At 38.9% G+C, this 23,801-nt stretch overlaps 1 protein-coding gene across 1 annotated transcript in view; it reads right to left on the bottom strand.

Moving 5' to 3' along the window:
• Window positions 1-19,276: 19,276 nt before the first annotated feature.
• Window positions 19,277-23,801, bottom strand: part of nr0b1 (nuclear receptor subfamily 0, group B, member 1) — an 18,698-nt gene continuing 14,173 nt past the window's right edge. The window contains exon 2 of the mRNA XM_043701573.1: window positions 19,277-19,873. Coding sequence (XP_043557508.1) covers window positions 19,599-19,873 — 275 coding nt within the window. The 3' untranslated portion in view covers window positions 19,277-19,598. The remainder of the gene's footprint in view (window positions 19,874-23,801) is intronic.

The raw sequence follows: 23,801 nt of genomic DNA, 5'->3' as shown, positions 1-23,801 counted from the left end.
AACGTTTTCATGCAGAGGGTGGTACATGTATGGAATGAGCTGCCAGAGGATGTGATGGAGGCAGCTCATTCCATACATGTACCACCCTCTGCATGAAAGAGGCATTTAAGAGGCATTCAGATGGTTATATGAATAGGAAGGGTTTGGAGGGATATGGGCCGGGTGCTGGCAGATGGGACTAGATTGGTTGGGATATCTGGTCGGCATGGACGGGTTGGACAGAAGGGTCTTTTCCATACTGTACATCTCTATGACTCTATAGGTATCATTGGAATGCCAGTTAACATGTCAGTGATTAAGGAAACTATGGAGAGTAATTTCAGAGAGCTTAATAGCTATTTTCTACTTGGGAAATCATGTTGGAGGAAAGCCTGAATATCAAATCAATCCCTATAATAATCATGAAATTGGTTTGTCTTTACTGAAATGTGAATTGAACAGTATGTGCAGAGAAACCTCGTCTAACAAATCATTGCCCTACGTTGAAACATCTATCACTTATACTCTACATGTTCTGAGTTATTAGATGTAGGACAGCATTTTAATCTTTGTGTGCTATTCCCAACAGCAGAATAAAGTGTGTATGTGTGTGTAGCACTTTCATTCTTATTCTGGGAGGTGGCTTCCACAAATTTCCAATTAAAATTTACAAGTACCGGTGATAGGGTGGAGTGAATATTCATTCCATATCAATATAGACTTCAAAAAGTTCTGGGAGCTCGGAGTTGTGCAAAGTGTAAGAGTCACAAGAGTAATATGAACACAGACCTGCTAGGTTCTTTGCACGTGGCTCCGTGCCAATTGCACTCTTAAACAGTGAAAGACTTTGTGATTTTAGATGCCACTGGCTATCATCAGGGAAGTCTAATGGTTATGGTGTTGACACTCAGCTGTCCTCTTCTACAGCATATTTGAATTCATTCACATGAAACCAGAGGATATCGATCATTTCCTTTATGCATCTGTATGTGGCAGCCTGCAATAAGCCAAATATCTTGTCTATGGATCTCTGGAAATCACCAGTGAAGAATATTTGAATGCTGCTGGAGTTTTCATCAAGTTCACATCTGCATGTCTTACTCCACAATCCCATATATTTCTATGACCACTGACCAGAACAGCTCCAGTTGTGTTTGACAATGCCTCAGCAGCTGGTTAGTTCTTGACTGGGGGAACTGCAAAGAGTGAGGAGGATTGCTCAAGGATACAGCATCGTATAGATAGGATGGAGAATTGGGCGGAGAAATGGCAAGTAGAATTTAATCGAGACAAGTGCAAGGTGATGCATTTTGGAAGTCTAATGCAGGAGGGAAGTATGCGGTAAATGTCAGTATTCTTAGAAGCATTAACATACAGAGGGATCTCGACATGCAGATCCACAGTTCCCTGAAAATGGCAATACTTGTGGATAAGTGCTCAAGAAGGCATCTGGCATGTTTGCCTTCATCAGTCAGGGATTGGAGTATAAAAATAGGCAAGTCGCAAATAATGTTTGGCCACATTTGGAATATTGTGTACAGTTCTCATCGCCACACTACCAGAAGGATGTGGAGGCCATGGCGAGAGTACAGAAAATGTTTACCAGGACATTTGGAAGGTATTAGCTATGAGGAGAGATTGGGCAAACTTGGTTTGTTTTGGGCTGTTGGAGACTGCTTGGCAACCTGATAGAAGTTTACAAAATTATGAGAGACATGGATAGAATAGGTCTTTGTAGGATTTTTCCCTGGGTCGAAATATTAAATATTCAGGACATAGGTATAAGGTAAAAAGGAGAAAGTTTAAAGGAGCTATGACAGGCAAGTTTTTTAAACAGATGGTAGAAGATGACTGTAATGCACTGCCAAAGTAGGTAGTGGAATCAAGTACAGTAGCAACATTTAAGAGGTATCTCAATACATACATGAATAGGCAAAAGGATTTTAATTTAGAAAGGCATCATGTGTCAGCGCCAGCTCGGTGGGCCAAAGGACCTGATCCTGTGCTGTACTGTTTTTTGCTCTTTGTAGAGATGTGGATGTTCCATTGCTTATCTTCTATACTGCCTTCCTTAGATGGCTACAGAACAGCTTCCTGATACATCCTGCTGCTGGCATTGTGGCCTCTGTTGTTGGCCAACAGGTGCATTCCTACTGCTGTTCCCTTGAATTCCTCTCCAAATCCTCTATTCCCCAACTCAGTCCACATTCCTGCTGTCACTCATCACTGACTCGCCCCTGGTGGTCTCAACCTTCATGAAGGGCTTATGCCCGATATGTTGACACACCTGCTCTTCGGATGCTGACTGACCTGCTGTACTTTCCCAGCACAGCACTTTTCGTCTCAACCCTGTATCAAAGCAGGCTTTGTTCTCCACTCCCCCTTTGTGCTGCAGAGTTCAACAAGGTACAACTGCACAAGGCCAATTGCTTCCTGGCACCTTGCAATAAGTATGAACTGGATTCCAGGAGATTCTCATGCACTGTTAACTTTAACATGAAGGTAGAACTTCTATAAATGTCTTATATAAATGATTATTCATGCACGTGTATGACAAGCACAGACCCACCACAGGCTGGTCTAAAGCTGCTAATTTAATCTTTGTATCTCAATCTGCCATCTGGAAAAAACTGACATTTTGGCTTCCATTAATTCAGTCCCTTGTCCATCAGGTATGCAAGTTCTTACAGGCTCCATATAATAGGCCTGCAGTTTGTGATTAGCCATTGGACAGAGATTGACTAAGCCAACCTTTGTTTTGATAATCTAGTTTTATTTTTCTGTTTACTGGACAATCCTGATGAAGGGCTCTTGCCTAAAATGTTGATTCCCCTGCTCCTCAGATGCTGCCTGACCTGTTGTGCTTTTCCAGCACCACACTCTCAACTCTGATCTCCAGCATCTGCAGTCCTCACTTTCTCCAATATGAATACCTTGCAATTTTCCAGTAAAATGCTGAGGTGGAGGGATCAGTGTTGTGAATTTGACACACTGTATTCAACTGAAATTTAGTTCCTCAACATTTGAGATAATCAAGAATTTGCAGACAAGGTTGGGAATGGAGTTAAATAAGGATGAAGAAAGAGAATGGAAGGAAAGAAAATGATGAGGAATAGGAAATGGCATGACACAGAAACAGAGGCTTATGGGTTGTTTTTAATTTGTTGATGAGACGTTGGTGTCGCTGGCAAGGGCACCATTTATTGCCCATCACAATTTCTACTGGAGAAGATAATGGTGAGCTGCCTTCTTAAAGCACTTCAGTTCTTGATGTATAGGGACATACACACAGCTGTGTGGACGGGAATTTAACAAGTGGCAGCGAAAGAATTGTGATACATTTCCAAGTCATGTGGAATGAGAATCTCTACAGTGTGGAAACAGGCACTTCAGCCCAACAAGTCCACACTGACCCTCTAAAGAGTATCCCCTTACATTTACCGCTGACTAATGCACATAACCTACACATCCCTGAACACTATGGACAATTTTAATTCGGCCAATTCACCTAACCTGTGCATCTTGTTCTTGTTTGCTCCATAATTGGAATGATTTAGAGCTGAATGACCTGGCAAACCCAAATAGAGTGTCAGTGAGCAGATTATTTAGTTATGTGCTGTAGAGGACTCCTTCCATCACTTTGCTGGTGATGACAGGTAGACTTATAGGGCAGCAATTTGCCTTGCTGATTTGTCTTAGTTTTTGAATACAGGACATATCTTGGCAATTTTCCACATTGTCAGGTCGATACCAATATTGTAGCTACACTGGAACAGCTTGACTAGGGGCATGGTTAGTTCTGGAGAACAATAGTCAGTACAATTGCTATAAAAGTTTGAAGGCTGATACCCTTTGCAGTGTTCTGTGCCTTTAGCAATTTCTAGATATCATGTGATTCTGGCAGAAGATGAAATAGATCACCCCATCAGCAATTCTGACTGAAGATGGATACAAATATTTCAGCTTTGTCATTTGTGCTAATGTGCTGGGACTACCCTATCATATTTCTGCAGGTTCCACCTTGGTTATTTAATTGTCCACCATAATTCATGACTGAATATGGCAGGACTGCACAGATTCATTCTGATCTGTTCACTAGCATGGAGACATAGAGATGTACAGCATGGAAACAGACCCTTCGGTCCAACTTGTCCATGCCGACTAGAAATCCCAACCCAATCTAGTCCCACCTGCCAACACCCGGCCCAGATCCCTCCAAATCCTTCCTATTCATATACCCATCTGGATGCCTTTTAAATGTTGCAGCTGTACCAGCCTCCATCACTTTTTCTGGCAGTTCATTCCATACCCGTACTACCCTCTGTGTGAAAACATTGCCCCTTAGGTCTGTTTTATATTCTTCCCCTCTCACCCTAAGCCTATGCCCTCTAGTTCTGGACTCCCCCACCCCAGGGAAAAGACCCTGTGTATTTATCCTATCCATGTCCCTCATGATTTTATAAACCTCTATAAGGTCAGCCTCTGACGCAGCAGAGAAAATAGCCCTAGCCTATTTAACCTCTCCCTTTAGCTCAAATCCTCCAATCCTGGCAACATTCTTGTAAATCTTTTCTGAACCCTTTCAAGTTTCACAACATCTTTCCAATTGGAAGGAGACCAGGATTGCATGCAATATTCCAACAGTGGCCTAACCAATGCCCTGTACAGCCGTAACATGACCTCCCAACTCCTGTACTCAATATTCTGACCAATAAAGGGAAGCATACCAAACGCCTTCTTCAATATCCTATCTACCTGTGACTCCACTTTCAAGGAGCTATGAACCTGCACTCCAAGGTCTCTTGGTTCAGCAACACTCCCTAGGACCTTACCATTAAGTGTATAAGTCCTGCTAAGATTTACTTTCCCAAAATTCAGCACCTCACATTTATCTAAATTAAACTATACCTCTTATGGTCACATCCAAATCATTTATATAAATGTTAAAAAGTAGTGGACCCAGCACCAATCCTTGTGGCACTCCACGAGCCACAGGCCTCCAGTCTGAAAAACAACCTTCCATCACCCTCTGTCTTCTACCTGCTGATTAGGTTTTGTATCCAAATGGCTAGTTCTCTCTGTATTCCATGAGATCTAACCTTGCTAACCAGTCTCCCATGGGGAACTATGTCGAACGCCTTACTGAGGTCCATATAGATCACATCTACCGCTCTGTCCTCATCAATCCTCTTTGTTACTTCTTCAAAAAACTCAATCAAGTTTGTGAGACATGATTTCCCATGCACAAAGCCATGTTGACTATCCTTAATCAGTCCTTGCCTTTCCAAATACATGAACATCCTGTCCCTCAGGATTCCCTCCAACAATTTGCCCCCCCACTGATGTCAGATTCACTGATCTATAGTTCCCTGACTTTTTCTTATGACCTTTCTTAAACAGTGGCACCACATTAGCCAACCTCCAGTCTTCTGGCACCTCACCTGTGACTATCAATGATACAAATATCTCAGTAAGATGTCCAGCGTTAGCACTGATTGAGCATCATAGAGCACTGACAATATGTCTGAAGGTGGAAGATCATGGCTCCAACATCACTGAAGAACAGTGGTTAGAGGTGTTGATGAACAGATCATCAAAGTGGTTAAGCACTCAATAGAAAGACCAACTAGCTGGGCATAGTGAGAAGAAATCAAAGCTGCAGCAGCAATGGGAAAAACATTGTTCCAGCCATTATTTCACACACACTGGCAATAAAAGAGAAGCAACTGCAGCAATAGCAACAAGACTGACATTAAACTAAAGGGGCTGGCAAGCCGAGAACTCAATTAATGTAAAAAATACCTGAGTGTAAGGAACACAGAAACACAATGTTCATGGGCTCCAAGGTAAGGACACTAGAAATATTTTTGCTTAAATGTTTTATTTGCCTTTGGCACACCTGTTAATTTTTGAAATGCATTGCTGGAACTCCACATTCTCTCATCCATGAATATTAAATAATGCACCTAGTACTTGGTGGTGCAGTGGTGCCAAAGGCTTGTGCTTGTGATTGACAGTCACATAACATTAGGTGCCATAATGTTATGCTTGTAGCAAGATCTACATGTTCAGTACCACTATATTTCTTTGAACAGGCTATTTTTAAATCTATAATAGGTGAATAAATAGAAAATGAAGGAGGAGTGCATGGTGAAAACAACCTCCTAAATGAATTGGCCATGATGGTCTGAGTAGTATCAATATAACCAGTTAGAAAATTACCCTCCAGTTTAAAAAAACAAAATTAAAGCAGCAACATTTCATAATCATCAATAGAACCCTATGACTGACTGAAACAGTGTCTATCTGAGAAACAATCAAAACACACATCATTATGATTGCTTACTCAACCAAAACCGAACATGCCCATGCTCTGTATTTCAGAGAAATCAAATTAATTCATCATTCAGTTCTAAATCTTTTCATTGTGAGATTAATGCTCATCTGACTCAGGTCTTCTCTATCATTGGAAAACCCATGCTTTTACTCCTGATTGATTAATGACATTGATTCAATTAAAGGCATATCAAAATAATAAGGTGGTACTGAAAGTGGTAATGATTGGATTTTTGAGTCCAGGTTTATTGGCCTGTAGATTAAATTGCTCCCTGTTGGACATGCCGGCATGAATAGCCAAAGGTATGCAAGGAGCACATGTAGGGTATGGGAACAGGTACATTTTAATTGCCAGGACCTAAGGATGAAAGAGCTTTATCCTCCTTACATATATAAACAAGGGGTATGTGCAAGATTGGTTTGCATTTAAAGGAGCCTTAGCTCATCTGGCTGTGTTCAGAAAGACTAGCCAGTGGTATTAAAGTAATTATTGTAGGCTACCATGAAAAAGATGCCTTTTTAATATTACTTAGCTAGATGTGGAACGTGTCTGCTTTCCCCAATACCATTTTCAATCACAGGTCACTGCAAGTCACTGTTCAACTTATTCTATTGATTGCCACCTGCACAATCCCTGGCGCTAATTATTATTTTAATTCCACTCCCAACAGTGATTTTCAAATTTCTGTCCTGATTGTCCTTCATTTTCTGATCAATGCTAATTAATTATCCTCCCCCCTCAATCAACCCCAACCACCTAACTTATCATCCTCTCATCTTGTTTGCACCTTACCCTCCATCCTTCAGTCACCCCAAAAACATAATATAGCTTTGACACTTTACAGTAATAATGAGGAGGCATTGGCCTTTGGCATATGTATTCTCTCAACTATACCAGTAAAACAGATTATCTGGTCAGTTATGTCAATGCTTGTTTTGGGACCTCACTTACTTATTCACTGTGATGTTGTCCAATAGTGAATATACTTCAATAGACCTTCACTGACTGCGAGGTCTTTGGGTGATTCTGAAGACATGAAAGGTACTGTATAAAATCAAGTTTATTTTTATAGAACATTTAATCCTCATGTCTAAATATTATCCAATAATCATCTCAAGGTTGTATTTATTTATGCAAAGTCCTGCCCTAAGTACTCTGTGGCAAATCATCGAGGATGTTACAACTGGGGTCTTCCTCAGTATCACATTGCATTCTCATTAGTCTGTCAGAATCAGTTATCTGCTCTAATAGTCTCACACATTGTTCACGCATTCCTGTGTAATGATGTGTTAAATGCTGATGAATAATCTTCATATCTGTTTCCATTGGAAATATGCTGCAGGCTACTACTCCTAAATGAGATATTGACAAATCTTTTAAACAGAACCTCTTGGGATTAATATCAATGGTTATTGACTCTAAATGTGAGGCAAACATTTCATTTGTACAAGATCTCTTGAGATAATATTAATTTCAGTGGTTGCAGACCCTAAATGTACCATAACAATCATTTTGCACAGTTTGTAAACCTAGTGATTCTGATCATCTGGTTAATTAGTCGGAGCATTAAAGAAACAACAGCTGTGATTTTATGCAGCAGCGTTTTAAAACCCATTCAGTGCAGTTGTTTTGAATTTTGATTCTTCTTTCTATTTGCTTCTTGCAAATCTATTGACACCAGTAAAATGTTAGGGATGACATGTAGCTAGACTGCTACAGATTGTGAATCCCTTTCAAGCTCCACTTATACTTGAGAGACATACGTCAAAGTTGGCTAAAATTTTTAAAGAGGTTGAGCAATTATTTCCACTAATGACCACCACTTGACCCACCTTTGTCCTAGTGATGTTGTGATTCAGGTCCTGCTGATGTGCAAAATTGCTATCAGAGTTTTGTTGCACTGATGATAGCAATGACACAGTAAGAAGTGAGTGTTTGGAGCAGCTCCCAGATATTAGCACTTTCAGAAAGGGTGGTACGAGCAACAATGGAAGTAAGTATTAGTGCAGGACTGATTGGCTTGTTCTTTCTCTGGCACACATAAGATGGATCAAAAAGCCTCCTATTGTGGTGTATGATTCTATGATGCTGACCCATTCTAAAAGGCTAACTTAGAGACATACTGGCATTCCAGATGAGGAATTACTTTTGGATGATCCCTGACCCACAAAGAAGCCAAAAGCTGAGCTGTTGGAGGTGGATTGAACTGTACCTGAACAAAGGCTTAGGAATTTTAAGATACTATCATTAAGCATTAAGATGCTTGTCTCAGGGACTGTTCTCTGAAAACAGAAATATCTCAAGATATTGAGACATCACAGCAATCCTCTGACGATATACAGCTGCTTTCTGAAAGGATGGTAGAGTCTGATGCCATCTGTGCAGCACTGTCAGAGAGGATTTCTCGACAACATACAGCAACCTGGAGTGAGAGGGAGCTCAACAGGACAGAACAGAACATAAAGAAACAGAAGTCAAGGACCTCTTGACCTTTATCTTCATGGCTTCAGTAAGGTCTAATCTTCTAAGGTATAAATCTTGTACCTGTAAGAGATTTTAAATTTGCTGCTGCTGCTGTTTTCTTACAAACAGTAGACATAATAGTGAGGAGTCACCAAGGCGAAAATATTTTCCATTCTTCTTCCTTATTTTCTGGAAATTTCCCAGAATAGAGGCAGGTTTTCAAATAAAGCCAGAACACTCATTTATGTCACCTTCACCATTTTGAGGCAAATATTCATAACAACACTTATAAAATGCATGGCAGTCAATTAAGCCTCTATCTGACAATGAATGAAATACTGAACTTCATTTTTAAGATCCTAGCATCAGGTTTCCGCAGTTGTTTTCATTAATCTACCTCAGAGAGGTTTGGTAGATCCCAGTACAGAAATATTGGAGTCATAGAGTCATAGAGATATACAGCATGGAAACAGACCCTTCGGTCCAACTTGTCCATGCCGACCAGATATCCCAACCCAATCTAGTCCCACCTGCCAGCACCCGGCCCATATCCCTCCAAACCCTTCCTATTCATATACCCATCCAAATGCCTCTTAAATGTTGCAATTGTACCAGTCTCCACCACTTCCTCTGGCAGCTCATTCCATACACGTACTACCCTCTGTGTGAAAAAGTTGCCCCATAGGTCTCTTTTATATCTTTCCCTCACACCCTAAACCTATGCCCTCTAGTTCTGGACTCTCCGAAGGGCTGGATTCTCATGCATGCATATGAGGATATGAATCAACAGCAGAAATAGGCCTCTCAGCCCCTCAAGCCTGCTGCACTATTCAGTTCCTCTTTGTGATAAATTATAACATTCTACCAGCTTTCCTAATTACTTGCTGTGCCTGCATAAAAACAACTTGTAATCCACTTACTAGAACACCCAGATGTTGCTGCATCTCATTATTTCTGCAAACTTTCACCATTTATATAATATGCTTTTTTTGTATTATTTCTGCAAAAATGGAAAATTTCACATTTTCGCCAATTATGCTCCATTTTACACATCTTGGCCTGTTCACTTAACCTATCAATATCCTTTTGTAACCACCACCTGCCCCCCTGTCTATTTACAACTTAGTTTCCTTTTGGTCTTTCTGTCATCAACTCTATTTTTGTTTCCTTCATCTAGGTAATTGGCAGGAATTGTAAATTACTGCAGTTATGGGGAAGCCAGCTATGTTAGCAAAGTCTTCTGTCTAAGCCACAATAATAAGCCTCCTCACAGGGAATTGAGATAAAATGTTGCAATCTGGCATAACAGCTTTAGTTGGCCAAGGGTTCTGAGGTGCTACACAGTCCCCAAAATATGATTGGAGGCAGGAGAGCAGATGCTGGGGATCACACTCACAAAGTGTAGTGTTGGAAAAGCACAGCCAGTCAGGCAGCATCTATAGGAGCAGAAGAGTCGATGTTTTAAGCATAAGCTCTTCATCAGGAATCATCAGGATGTTTGGAGGCAGCCAATTGCCTGAATGTTTAGCACAGTTGCTATCTTAACAGTTGCCAGGATAGGCTGGCCGCCCACTTCTTTTTGTCGCAGCTTCTACTTCAGCAATTGTCCGTGACAGTGTGCAGGGCTATCCTCAGTCAATGATATCACTGCATCTCATTTTCTGGAGGAAATGACATCAAGGATAATATACTCTGGGATTCCTGCACCTCTACATATCCTGAGAGGACCTTCAACTGGGATGTCTTCATATTGAGCCTATTTGATACCTGCTGGAGGTTGCTGCTGGTCATGGACTTGCTAGTACATCTGTTGTTCCTCAATTTCTCTGTACCTTTATTGCACCCCCAATTACTCTTGATGTGTCTAGATCCATTGGCCATGCTTCTAATTAGTGGTGTAGATAAGAAACAGAACAGATGGCCAATATTGTGGACAGTCAGCATTTGCATTACTCATAAATAACAGTTTAGCATACATTTCCATATAGTGGGACACAGAAGACTGACAGGGTGGACAATGGACTGCCTCTACAAGTACCTTTGACATAGAGACGTTTTTCCAATGAATGCACCACAGACCACATCATGCAAATACAATAAGAAATTGTAAGTGCTGTTTGATTACAGATACCTTGCTCTCTGACCCCACATTCAAGACTGACAGCATTGAATATAAGAACATGTTGCAGAATATTAACATTTCAAGGCGAGAGGAAATTGGTAATATGGCTTGGAGCCAAGATAGATCCTGGATTGTCATTGTACTTTGTGGCCCCAAGTGCATCTTTAATCTGGGCAAGTATGAGATGATGCATCATGGGAGGTCAAATGCAAGATGAAAGTATACAGAAAATGGCAAGACTCTTAGGAGCATTGATGTACACAGGATCATTGAGTGTAAGTCCATAGTTTCCTGAAAGTGGCAAGACAAGTGAATAAGATGGTACAGAGAGCATACAGCATGCTTCCCTTCATTGGTTGGGGTATTGAATATAAAAGGGGACAAGTCAAATTGAAGCTGTTTAAAACTTTAGTTAGCCACATTAAGAGTAATGTGTGCAGTCTGGTCACCACAGTATAGAAAGGATGTGAATGCTTTGTAGAAGGTGCAAAAGAGGTTGACCAGTGTGTTGACTGGAGTTTATTAGCTGTAAGGAGCGGTTGAACAAATTTGAAATGTTTTTGCTAGAGCATCAAAGGCTGTGGGGCAACCTGATAGAAGTCTTTACAATTATGAGAGGAATGGATAGTCATGTGGAATTGTCAATGTCTGGAGGACATAGGCCTAAATTGAAAGGGCCAACGTTAAAGAAGTGAGGATAGGAATGGGGGGGGGGGCTGGATAACTAAAGAACAGCTATGAGAAACAAACCATGATAGGACAGAATGAGAAGATGATAGAAGGGAGATAGAAAGGTGAAGGAACAAGATTAGTATAGCTATTTTCCTGGATCTTAAGTTTCTATTATTGCATAACCCCTGAAAAGGTTATTACTAATTGATTGACATAATAATATCCACTGTGATCATATCATGCAGATTAGTGGGGAGAGTAACCAAGAATATAGGAGGAATCAGACCTAAGGCCAAATCTTCCTAACAGTCATAGATCATACAGCACAGAAACAGACCCTTCGGTCCAACTCCTCCATGCCGACCAGACATCCCAATCTGACCTGGTCCCATTTGCCAGCGTTTAGCCCATATCCCTTCCTATTCTATACCCATCCAGATTCTATAAAATTGTTTACCTTATCTTTCTAACATAATTGCTGAGATGGAAAAAACTAAATCTTGTTTACTATTGAAGACTCTTCAAGCTAGGTCCCAACCAAGCACAGGAGAGCATCCCAGACTTTTCAGCTGAGTGGTTAAGGCAAGGCTACTGCCTCCACAAAACATTTTGGCCATTAACTCTGTTCCACTCTCTACCAGACCTGCAATAATTTTCCCATATTTTCTGGTTTTATTTCTGCAATGTTTTGATTTTGTTTTATTACTTCAAAAGTGGAACCTAGACAATTACATTCCTTAAATACTTTGCTTCCTTGATAAATTAATAATACTGTTCTTTAAAATGATCAGAACTCCTTTGTTTGTGGCTGTTGACTCAATCTTCAACTATGTGCTATTTCCCAACAAGGTTATATCATAGCCCTTGGTAGAGTACAACTTGATTTAAAAATAAACCCTTGTCTTACTTCTTTCTCTGTAAGAGTACAACTTTCACTTCCAGATTAATATTTTGTATCTTCTCAAAAATCACTAATTTTGTAGCTTCATTAAACCTTATGATTCCATGTGATCAGACTGTTTAATCAAGAAGCAGATTTTTATTCATTGATGACTTCAATTTAGAATTCAGTGGGGACTTCAGTGCAGGGATTTAATTCCATTTCCTTTTCCATTATTCAGAATAAAATGCATGTGTAATCATGTTGAAAGCTCAAATCCATCTTTATTTTTTTAAAAAAAGCTGTACTTGTAATAAAATTGCCATTGTTTGACATAAAATTAACTGCAGGCATTTTCTCATTTTTAAATGTTATATTTCCAATATTTACATACCTATGCTGGAGAAAATGTAAATAAAACCCTTTCTTTTCATGTTGACTATCCAAATTGATTAGAATTTAAATGTCCCAAGAGAGATTTTTTTTTGTTTGTTCTAGTGATGTTGGCAGTGTTGGTAGAGATACCTTGAGTTGCCCTGAAACTTATGATGAGACTTCTCCCTGAACCACTGAAGTTTTAATATTGATGGTGTCTAACTATCATAGTAACTAGGGAGCACCAGGTTACTGGCTGAATGGAGGACTGGTGATATATATGACTTAAAAATAAAAACTCTCATTTCTATAGCACCTTTCATGGAACCAGCTGTCCCAAAGCACTTGCAACCAATAAAATACTTTCGAAGTGTAGTTATTGTTTTAATTGATAAAATCATCACCAATTAAGCACACACAAACTTCCACAAACAGCAATGCAATAATGACTTGGATTAGTTGAGGGATAAATAATATTCAGGAGACAGGAGAAAAAATCTTCTTCAGAATAGGAATTTGGAATCTGATGTCCACTTGAGAGAGCAGATAGAGTCTTTATTCTGAATTATGAAACCTATAGCAATCCGTTACGATGATGTGCTGGAGTCTCAGCCTAGATGTTTGTGTTCAGGTCGTGCAGTGGAATTTGTAACTCATTGGAATTTGCTGCCTTGTAACTCAGGGTTGACAGTGCAACCTAAAAAGACACAACTGACACAGGCGAGCTTAGAGGTTTGAATTGAATTAGCTTTACTGTCATATGTACTTAAATGAGTACAGTGAAGAGTTTACAAGTCACCACTTATGGCACCGTTTTGGGTACAAAGGTACTTAGGTACAGGTTCTTGGGTACGAATGTTTTGGAAAAATATTCGAAAAATAAGGAAATAAAAAGTCCAGAATTACCGACGTTCAAAAAAGTAAAATCACAGCAATAAATTAGAAAAATAAAGAATTGAGAAGTTTGAATTAACTGTCTTTCCATGATAATAGAAAAAGAAAGAAAATGAAAAAGAAGAGAATTTAAGACAACATCCACTTATTCCATTTAACGACCCTGGGCTCAAATTACATGAACCCCACAACACCCCCACTCCCCCTGCCCCTCCATCATTAGAAACCCAGGCCAGACCAACCACGATGCCAAAGAAAACATCTCAAGGTGTCACAGACTGACTAATGCCACAACAAGGAGATCCAGACCGATGCCAATGAAATCAGCCGCACCATTGGAATCCTAGTAATGGTATACACCTGATTTTGGTGGTGAAAGTTATAAGGAGAAGGTGCTGTCATGGTGACCTTGATGAGTTTCAGTCATACATTGTGCATTCTGCAGCTACTCACTGAACTCTTGGTACATGTTTCAGCAAGCTATAAAAGGACTTGCTTTTAGCTGACTTAACAGAAATTATTATGAGTTGCAGATTATTCATGAGATATTTATGCATTTTATTATTACTTTGACTACTTCTGCAGTACATACAAAGACTGAATATTAAGTTAAGGGTACCAGCCTAGTACTGAAACCAAGGACATATTAAATATTCTCTGAGCCATCACTACTGGTTTCACAAAGATATGGTTAGGTAGGGAGTATTACAGGAAACTATTGCTGAATAATACAATACATAACATAAAATATTAAAAGATTATTAGAAATTAAAATTATAATCACATAAAAAAGACTGCTTAGATGACACCCCCTTCTCAGGTTATATTAAGAAGCTTTTCAAATTATGTGTTGTTACTACAGTAATCGCAGTCATGCATCTGAAATGAAAGTTAGAATTCATTACATTCATTAGTATAATCGTGTCATGCAACTGAAATTCTTGCTGACTTGAAAATTCTCCTTTAATCTCATTTTGAGAGCTGTTTGATCAGACATCTTTCATTGATTTCCTAAATGAGCAAACACCCAAACTTACTCTTGGGATATGGGATTTGTTGGCATTTATTGCCCAGCACTCGATTCCACAGAACAGATGTTTCTTCAACTTTTTAAACCACTGCATACAGGTGACCTATAATCAATTGAGTAATTTTCACAATAGAGTAATGTGATAGCTCCAATAAAGTGGTTCCAATAGTCAGGAAACCATCTCTCTCAAGTTAACTACCTTTTTTTGTGAAGTCTGATAGAACAACTGATTTTGTGAAATAAAGAGGGGCCTAAAAGTCAATAAAATTATAGAGCAGATAAATTTGCAAACAAAATAAAAGCCAAAATAACTGCAGATGCTGTGAATCAGAAACAAAAACAGAAGTTGTTGGAAAAGCTCAGCAGGTCTGGCAGCATCTGTGCAGAGAAGTCAAAGTTAATGTTTCAAGTCTGGTGACCCTACCTCAGAACTGATGGTAGCTATGAAAATACTGGTATATATGCAGAAGATAGGGTGGGTGAGGGGGGAAAGGAGTAAACAATAGGTAGGGATAAAGCCCAAAGAGAGGGAAGAACTGTTGGAAAGAACTGGTTGAAAAGGTGAACATCCATTAATGGAGACCTTTAGTGGCTAACAATAGGTAGTATGTAATGGCAGACTATGTGATAACAAGGGCTGGTGTATTGGGTTGTGGACTAGGAGATGGGGGAGTTCAGCCCCTTAAAGTTATTGAATTCAATACTGAGTCTGGAGGGCTGAAGGGTCCCGAAGCAGAAAATGAGGTGTTGTTCTTCCAGCTTGCTCTCAGCTTCGCTAGACCACTGCAGCAAGCGTGAGGCAGATATATTGGCCAGAGAACAGGGTGGGGTGTTAAATTGGCAAGCAACTGGAAGCTCAGGTCTTTTTTCAGGCAGAATGTAGAAATTCTGTGAAGCGGTCACCCAGCCTACACTTCATTTCCCCAATATAGAGGAGACCACATTGTGAGCAGCAAACATAATAGAGTAGATTATGTGAAGTGCAGGTAAAGTGCTGCTTCACCTGGAAGGTATGATTGGGCCCTTGGATACCGAGGAGGGAGGAGGTAAATGGGCAGGGATTACACCATCAGCAATTACAAGGAAAGGCGCTTGGGGCTGTTGAGTGTGATGCGAATCAAGGAAAAGGGAACCAGGGTGTCCAGAGGAAACAGTCCCTGCAGAATTGTGTTGACAAATTTGTAACAGAAGGGACTTCAGCATTCTTCTCTCTGTTGTACTGTTGATTGAATTACTATTGTTTAATTATGATATTCCTAAGGTTAGATTTATTCAGCAATGTTCTTGAGGAAGTTATTCAATTAAAGTGTACAAAACCTATTAAGATAAATATATATTCACCAAAGTAATGTCTAAATGATTGTTTTTCATGTGAGATAATATGATTTCTCTGCTGAGCAAACCCCATGAGCTATATAATAAACTTGTCCTGTAAGACCCTGAGGTAGATTAGTTTATGATGCATTGGACATTTAATATAACTGAAAATAAAACATTTTTAATCAAAGAACAACATTTTTTCTTCCATACTCAAAATGGCATACATGCATTTCCATTTGAAGGTGTACAGATCAAAGTGAGTAGTAAACATTCCAAACAAGAAAAATATTTATGACTGTAGTGATTACAACAAGGTCAGCCAGATGAACCTCATAGAATATGAGTTCCCTGATTGGGGCTGTTAATCTGATCCAATCAGGTAGCTCTGAAGTTTGAGATATCCTATTCACTCTGAGAGCTGCCTCGAAGGAAGCCAGACCAGCCCAAGCATTGTGCACGTGTAAATAAAGGGTGACCTGGAGATGAGACATTGGCGTCTGTAGAGTTATTTCAATGACCTTCACCAATTCTAAACAAGATCTCTTCAAGACATGACTTAGCATTAGACATGAATCTGGAGACACAGTGTTGCTCAATAGACCTTTACATACAGCATAAGAAAATAATATTTCCAATAAAGTATTTTATCCATAATGTTTCATTGTAAACATTTTCTTTAGAAAAGCATGAAGAGGATTGCCCACTCTGTAAGTATTTTTTTACTGGAGGTTGTGGCAAGATGTGTTCAGCCTATTGACCTCCTGTCAGTGTTTGTGCAAAAGTATGATGACTGATTAATCTCGCTTTTCATTGATTGACCTTTGACAAGTCAACTGTTAAACTTCTGAATGGAGAATTTGTACTGAAACATTACAGGTGGGCACAAACACGGTGCAGTAAGTTATACATTAACCCCGGTCTGCTTACTGATTTACACTGCTTGTAACAAACTGTGATCATTGTCTGCAAAGCTCACTTGGATACTATGTTCTCAACAAATATCTGATCTTTCTAAAGATACTCTTATGGTTTAGATCAAGTTTAGTCCTAAGTATAGCAAGAAACAAACTGTTGCAGCTGATGGGAATTTGAAGAAATGTACAGGCCAAGCAGCATTCGTAAGGTGGAACTAAATTTAAAATTTCAGCTGCAATGATTATTTTCCAAATGTTGATTAGTCTCTTAAGTATCAAAAATAGTGAGCAGAAAATCCATACTCAGTAGGAGCTAAAGCAAGGTTTTAAACTTATTGCGTGTGCAAGAGAAAACAGCCATGTGAGGCTGCATGATTAGTTTTCTAAGAAAGTCAATAGTGCTGAGGAAAACCAGATTCAGATTCAACCTAGTGTGCAAGCTGCTGCCATAAAGATAACATTTCAGCTAAAAATTTCCTCCCATTTCCCCCACTCTCATCCATTGATAGCTGTCTTCCAGTTACTTCTTGATGAAAAAGACCCCCTCCTTGACCAGAATGTGTCCTCTTCTGGGATGTCACACTTACTCCTCCCATCTTCATCATTCCCTTCTACCACTCAATAGAGTAATAAACCTATTATTTTTTGGCCCTCCCCATTTAGGTGGCGGTGATCAATTCTTACGCGCTCATATTTCTCAATCCTGTTTTCATATCAATTGTTTGAGTTTGGCTTAAACAAGCTCATCTCATAGTTTAGCGATGACACAAAAAAAAGTACTGGGCTAACATTGGGGAGAACAGTTTAAGGATTTCAGAAATACAGGCAGGTTAATGGAATGGACCAATTGTACTGCACGCACAGACTATGCTGTGACTAAATGGGTCATATACGCTGTGGAAAACAAATAGAAAGTGAGATACACACTGATGGCAGTGATGAACAGCACAACTTAAAGTTCAAATTCGGAAATGCCTGACAATGTGAATACAGACACATGAAGCCATAAACCCCCAACATTTTAGATTTAATACAGGAGGATATGATACAGCAAAGGTGTGAGAAGAAATTTACATGTAATATTGGTTAGATTACATTTAGAATATTGTGTATAGATTTGAATACCTATTGTAAATAGCCAGTGAAAGCGTAAAGCCTGGATCTATTGAAATGTTATCTAGAAATAAGAACTATACTTATTGCATTTGAGAATATTATCAACATTGCACTATTGTGAGGAATTAGTGGAACTATAAACAATGAAGACAGAAGTGAGGAAAATGTCTGTATGTGGAGGATTGTTGGAGCCTGGACCACGTTGCTGGGAGAAGGATGATGCAGAGATCATTGCACTTATTGATGGAAAACTGTAAAAATATTTGAGGCAAAAATAAAAAGAGCTCCAGGACAAGACTGGGCAGTGGGATTAATTCTTGACTGCTACAGTAAAAGGCTGGCATATAATTGTTCGGCCAAATTGCCTGCCTTTTATGCAGCAAATTTCTACACATGTAAAACTACAAAATAAAACTTAAAACTGGCGTTTGTTAATTGAATAAGTTTCACTTTCTCATGTCTTTGCTTCATTCAATTGGTAGCATTTGAAATCAGTGGAAATAAAACTCGTGAGAGATGTAAAGCATTGTGACAATCTGTTTTACACGATTGCATGAAATCCAAACTCACTGCCCTCTGTCAGAACTTCATGGATTCAAGTCTGTGTCTAGCCTAGACAAATGATCTACACTACGCAATACAAATGGAGCGTCACAATGTACTTTGATGTTATTTGTCTATCCAGGTAGATGTAAGAAATTCCACTGCACCAGTCAAAGAGCATTCTGTTTTCCCAGTGTCCTGATCAATCTTTACTTCACCATTATTAACACCAAAACACGTTAATTGATTATTTATCTTTGTGCTGTTTACGGTACTGTTTTGTGACTGTTGCATTCCCTTACACAGGACCACACTTAAAGTTGAAAAGGAACTTTGATGAGCATATGATAGAGAAATAAATAGAAGGATATGCTGATTGAATTAAATGATGTAATGTCAGAAGGGGGCTCAGGAGGAGAATAATATCCAAAGATCCACCTGCTGATTTGCGTGACTTGTTCCTGTGCTGTAAATTTTATATATTTGGCCATCTTAAGAACATGAAATTCACAACTTTCTTTCTCAGTTTCTGCCAAAAGAAATCAATCAAACAACTTGTCTAAAATGTTGTTATCAACCATCAACTGTAAACTAACCCCAACACAATCACACTCTCTTTTATTATTGAGATACAAGGTGAAGTGTCCAGATCACGGTCTATTGGAAAACCATGAACAAAATAAACGGTTGCACAAAATGAAGAAGAGTTTGGTAAATATTATCATACAACATTTAATGTTCTCATACTAAAATAAATCAAAAACATTATACTGGAAAATTACACAAGTTTATAAGAGCTCAGTCAATCTTGATAATGTTGCATTTATTCAGAATAAATTTTACATTAAATTTGAGATTAGCAATATACTATATATTTTACAAAAATACTGTCTACAAAAACACAAATAACTTAGTCTATTTTACAGCATATTCACATCAGGCAAAGTCAGTATTCAGTATGTACTTGTTTTCTCCGTAGCTTGAGGCTTGCTGTAGGCACACAGTGTGTCCAGCAACTTGTCTTCTATATTGACATTACCAGTAGGTCTGAAAAAAAGTTCAACAATAACACTTGCTGTAATGGATCGGAGCATGGAAAGCGCAATGATCAAGCTGAAAAAGCGAGTCTGATCTTGTGTATACATAGTTTTCACATATTCATTGAGAGCTTGCCTTGCTTCTTGTTGAAGGCTCTGTATGTATTCTGTACAGTGCAGTCCTGGCAGCTCTAGTAAAAGGAAAGAGCAACATTTTGGCACCAGAGAAATGAGGAATCTATATTAACATTAATAAAACACAAACTTAAAACAGACCTCAACCGTATAAAAGACCTTGAACTACATAAAACATTTTCATGGCGCACCTTTTGGTGGTCAAAAATTAAAACAAAAGCAAATATTTAATACACTTTGTCAAGATTAACTAATATGTGACTATGTTATATAGTCTCAACAAATTTTAAATTTCAGGGGAAGGCACAGGTGCTGGAACACAGAGGGCTAAGAGGAAATTTCATAGACTTATTTTAAATAATGATAGTTTCAGACAGAATCAAAAATCTATTTATTTTGTTTGATGAATCAATGTTGGTAAATCATGAATTTAAACCAGTTCCAAAGGTAGTGAAAGGAGATACTCAAAGAAATGCCTTTAAGAGACAGTTGATGGATGTGGATGGAGAGACTGACCACAGCGTGGGAGAGATCGAGCTGAGTGTTGGGGGCAGGGGGAATGCTTTCCAGCCCTTGTGGAGATAGCCCAGCGCGGAGCAACTGCAGGCCCATTGCTAAAGTAGGACTTTTATTTGGAATTTTCAACTTTATTTCTTATACTTTATAGAAGAACTGTAATGTTGAACTTTTAATTTTTTTTCTCCTTTTTACCTAAGATTTCGAACCCAGGTACCTTGTACCAAAGATAACACTGCGAATAGAGACATTGGAAATTTTCCACTGTACTCCTGTATCCCTGTACTTGAATACACATGACAATAAAGCCTAATTCTAAATTCTAATTCCACATGTACCACATGTCTGGATTCTTTAATGCCATGACTTTTACGTCTTCGTTTATGTTTCAGGAAATAGGATAAGCATTGTTGCATCAGGCAAAATACCCTGCCACAAGTAAAATTCACATCACTGCAGGTAAAGCAAACATTTCAGTAACTGAAACGAGTTAAGTGTGGTGATGTAAAGATATGTGGTCATGAACAGTTTGTCCAGTTGGATAGACACTGCACTCTGCAGGCAAGAACATGTATTTTGAAGCCTGGGATTGCCTGCTAGTGCTGGGTTGAGGATAACACCTCAGGCCTGGGGAGAAACTTAAGTGGAAGCGAACAGTGAATACCAACAGCACAGAAGTTCAAGAAGGAGGCTTTGGTGAAGAAAATTGAGCAGCTGAGGGCTAACTTTTTTTACAAAAGAAATAATAATCCCAGGGTTGCTAAATGAGCCACAAGCGAATTAACATAGGATAAGCATGATCAGAAAGGTGAATACATGGCTCAAAGACTGGTGAGGGATAAATAAATCTCATGGGGTACTGACACCAGTTATGAGAAAGAGGAAGCATTGAAATGGTTACTTGAACATAGTGAGTCATACAACTAGAGCCAATGAGTTAAAGTTAAATACTGGTGATGGTGGGGGATGAGATGTCGGAAAGTGGGGCAATGTCCATGTGAAGGAGGATTTAGAATACTAAAGAAAAGCACTAGGTAATAGTGTAGTGTAGCGGCATGGATCACAATAACCAGAGTGTGGCAGGAATACGTAGAGCTTAAGAGCAAATATGGTTGGAGGAGGGGAAATAGCTTTACATTTAACAGAGGGGAGGAGCATTTAGCTGAAGAGAGGTCTAGAAATCCAAACATAAAAGTTGAAGCAACAGAAAAGTATACTTAGGTTGATCAAATTGAATGGGACTGAAAGGGGGCAGAGAATTTAATAGTAGAACTGTATCAGACACTAAGATCCTTGAAAAACAAAAGTACTGAAAAATAAAATTGAGTCACTTAATCTAAATGTGTGGAGCATCTTCAATAAATTTGATAAACTAGTAGCATGAATGGAGATAAATGATTTAGGTTCAGATACATGGTTACAAGGTAACCAACGTTAGGAAATAAATACTCCAGGATAGATAACATTTCAAAAAGACAGGGTGGTAAAGGAGGAAGGGTGCTCCTGATAATAAAGGATGACATAAAGATGTTTGTGAGAAAGGATCTTAACTAAAAGTCAGAAAGTAGAGTCGGGGGGTGATGGAGATTAGCAACAGCAAGTGTCAGAAAATGCTGACAGTTTATATGGCCATTAACAATAGTGGACAGAGTATTGGCAAAAAATTATTGAAGCTTAAAACGAAGACAATGTACTACTAATATGAGGTTTTAATCTTCAATAAGACTGGCTCAATCTATAGGACAAATAGATTTTGACATGGTTTTGAAGATGTTTAATAAAGTAATTTTGTGATAGCTTCCTGAAAAATATGTTGTGGAGTGATAGCTATTTTTAGGGCTAGTATATGTGACAATGCAGAGTTAATTGGCAACATCATAGCAAACGATGCTATGTAGAGATCATAATACAATTGAATTTCCCTTCAAGTTTGGCCATAACATATTCAATCATGAACAAAATCCTCAAATTAAAGCAAGTTAGTAAGAAATGGCTAAAGCTGACTGGATTAAAACAGATTTTAAAATAGGAGAGGAGATAACGGTGGTAAACATTAACAGAATTGAAAATATTCACAAAACTACAATCTATTTAAAAACAAAAGCTCAGTGAGTTACATCACTGAGCTTACTGAGGAGGTTGCTAAGGGCAGTATTAAGTATGAAGAAGAGGTTCATAATGTTGCAAAAAAAAAGCAGTAAAAGAATTATAACAAATCTAAGGATAGAGAATATTTTATCAAACAGTAAAGGGTTTCCAAACAGTCAGTTAAAAAGGGAAGCAATAGAATATGAGATAAACTATCTGAGAATATTTTAAAAAAAGGAGTGTTTACAAATATGTGAAAGAGAGTGGCTAAAGTAAATTCCTTAGAAGTAGAGACAGAAAAAGAAAGCATGGGTCTGAGGAAATGTCAGAGACAGCAAACAGAAATACTGTGACTGTCTTCACATGAAAGAAAAAGTTACAAATTAGAAATGGCAGTTAAACTAGGGGGATAATAAGAATAGGAAAATTGTGGTAACCAAATCAACAAAGACGTACTTGAGAAACTCTTGGGACTAAAAACTAATAAATCCCTAGGATATGATGGGTTAGGTTCTTCAAAAGAAAGCTGCACACATAGTGGATATGTTGACTATGATTCTCAGCAAATTAGAAATGAACAAAAATAACACCACTGTATAAGAAAGGATAAAGACAGAAAGTAAAGAATTACAGATCAGTAAGCAACATATAATGTGGTGGAATCGATTATTAAGGAAGTCTTAACCATGTACTTGGGAAAGTACTGAATGCAACAAGTTGAGTTCACAAAAAGGAAACTTTTATTCTTGGCAAGTTTATATGGGATTTTTGAGCATGCAACGAGGGTGGATACAGGCAAACCAATAGATGCAGTTGAATCTACAAACTTAAATTTTGAAATAGTATTCAATAAGGTGTCACAAAAAAGGTTAATACAAAGGTAAGAGTTAATGAATTGGTGATAATGTAATAGCATAGGCACAGGAGGCAGAAGATAATGAAAAATGGCACAATTTCTAGATGGCAGACTGTGACAAGAGGAGAACTAGAAAACTGAGTGCCGGGGACTCAGCTATTTACTAGGCAAAAGTGAGGACTGCAGATGCTGGAAACCAGAGTCTAGATTAGAGTGGTGCTGGAAATGCACAGTAGGTCAGGCAGCATCCGAGCAACAGGAAAATCAATGTTTTGGGCAAAAGCCCTTCATCAGGGATAGAGGCGGGAAGTCTCCAGGGTGAAGAGATAAATGGGTAAGGGGGGTGGGGCTGGGGAGAAGGTAGTAAAGAGTACAATAGGTGAATGGGGGTGAGGATGGAGGTGATAAGTCAGAGAGGAGGGTGGGGGAAGGTAGCAAAAAGTACAATGGGTGGATGGAGGTGGGGATGAAGGTGATAGGTCAGAGAGGAGGGTGGAATGGATAGGTGGGAAGGAAGATTGGCA

Source organism: Chiloscyllium plagiosum, chromosome 12, assembly GCF_004010195.1.
Source record: "Chiloscyllium plagiosum isolate BGI_BamShark_2017 chromosome 12, ASM401019v2, whole genome shotgun sequence".
NCBI classification, from domain to species: domain Eukaryota; kingdom Metazoa; phylum Chordata; class Chondrichthyes; order Orectolobiformes; family Hemiscylliidae; genus Chiloscyllium; species Chiloscyllium plagiosum.
This window is presented reverse-complemented; position numbering and strand designations above follow the sequence as displayed.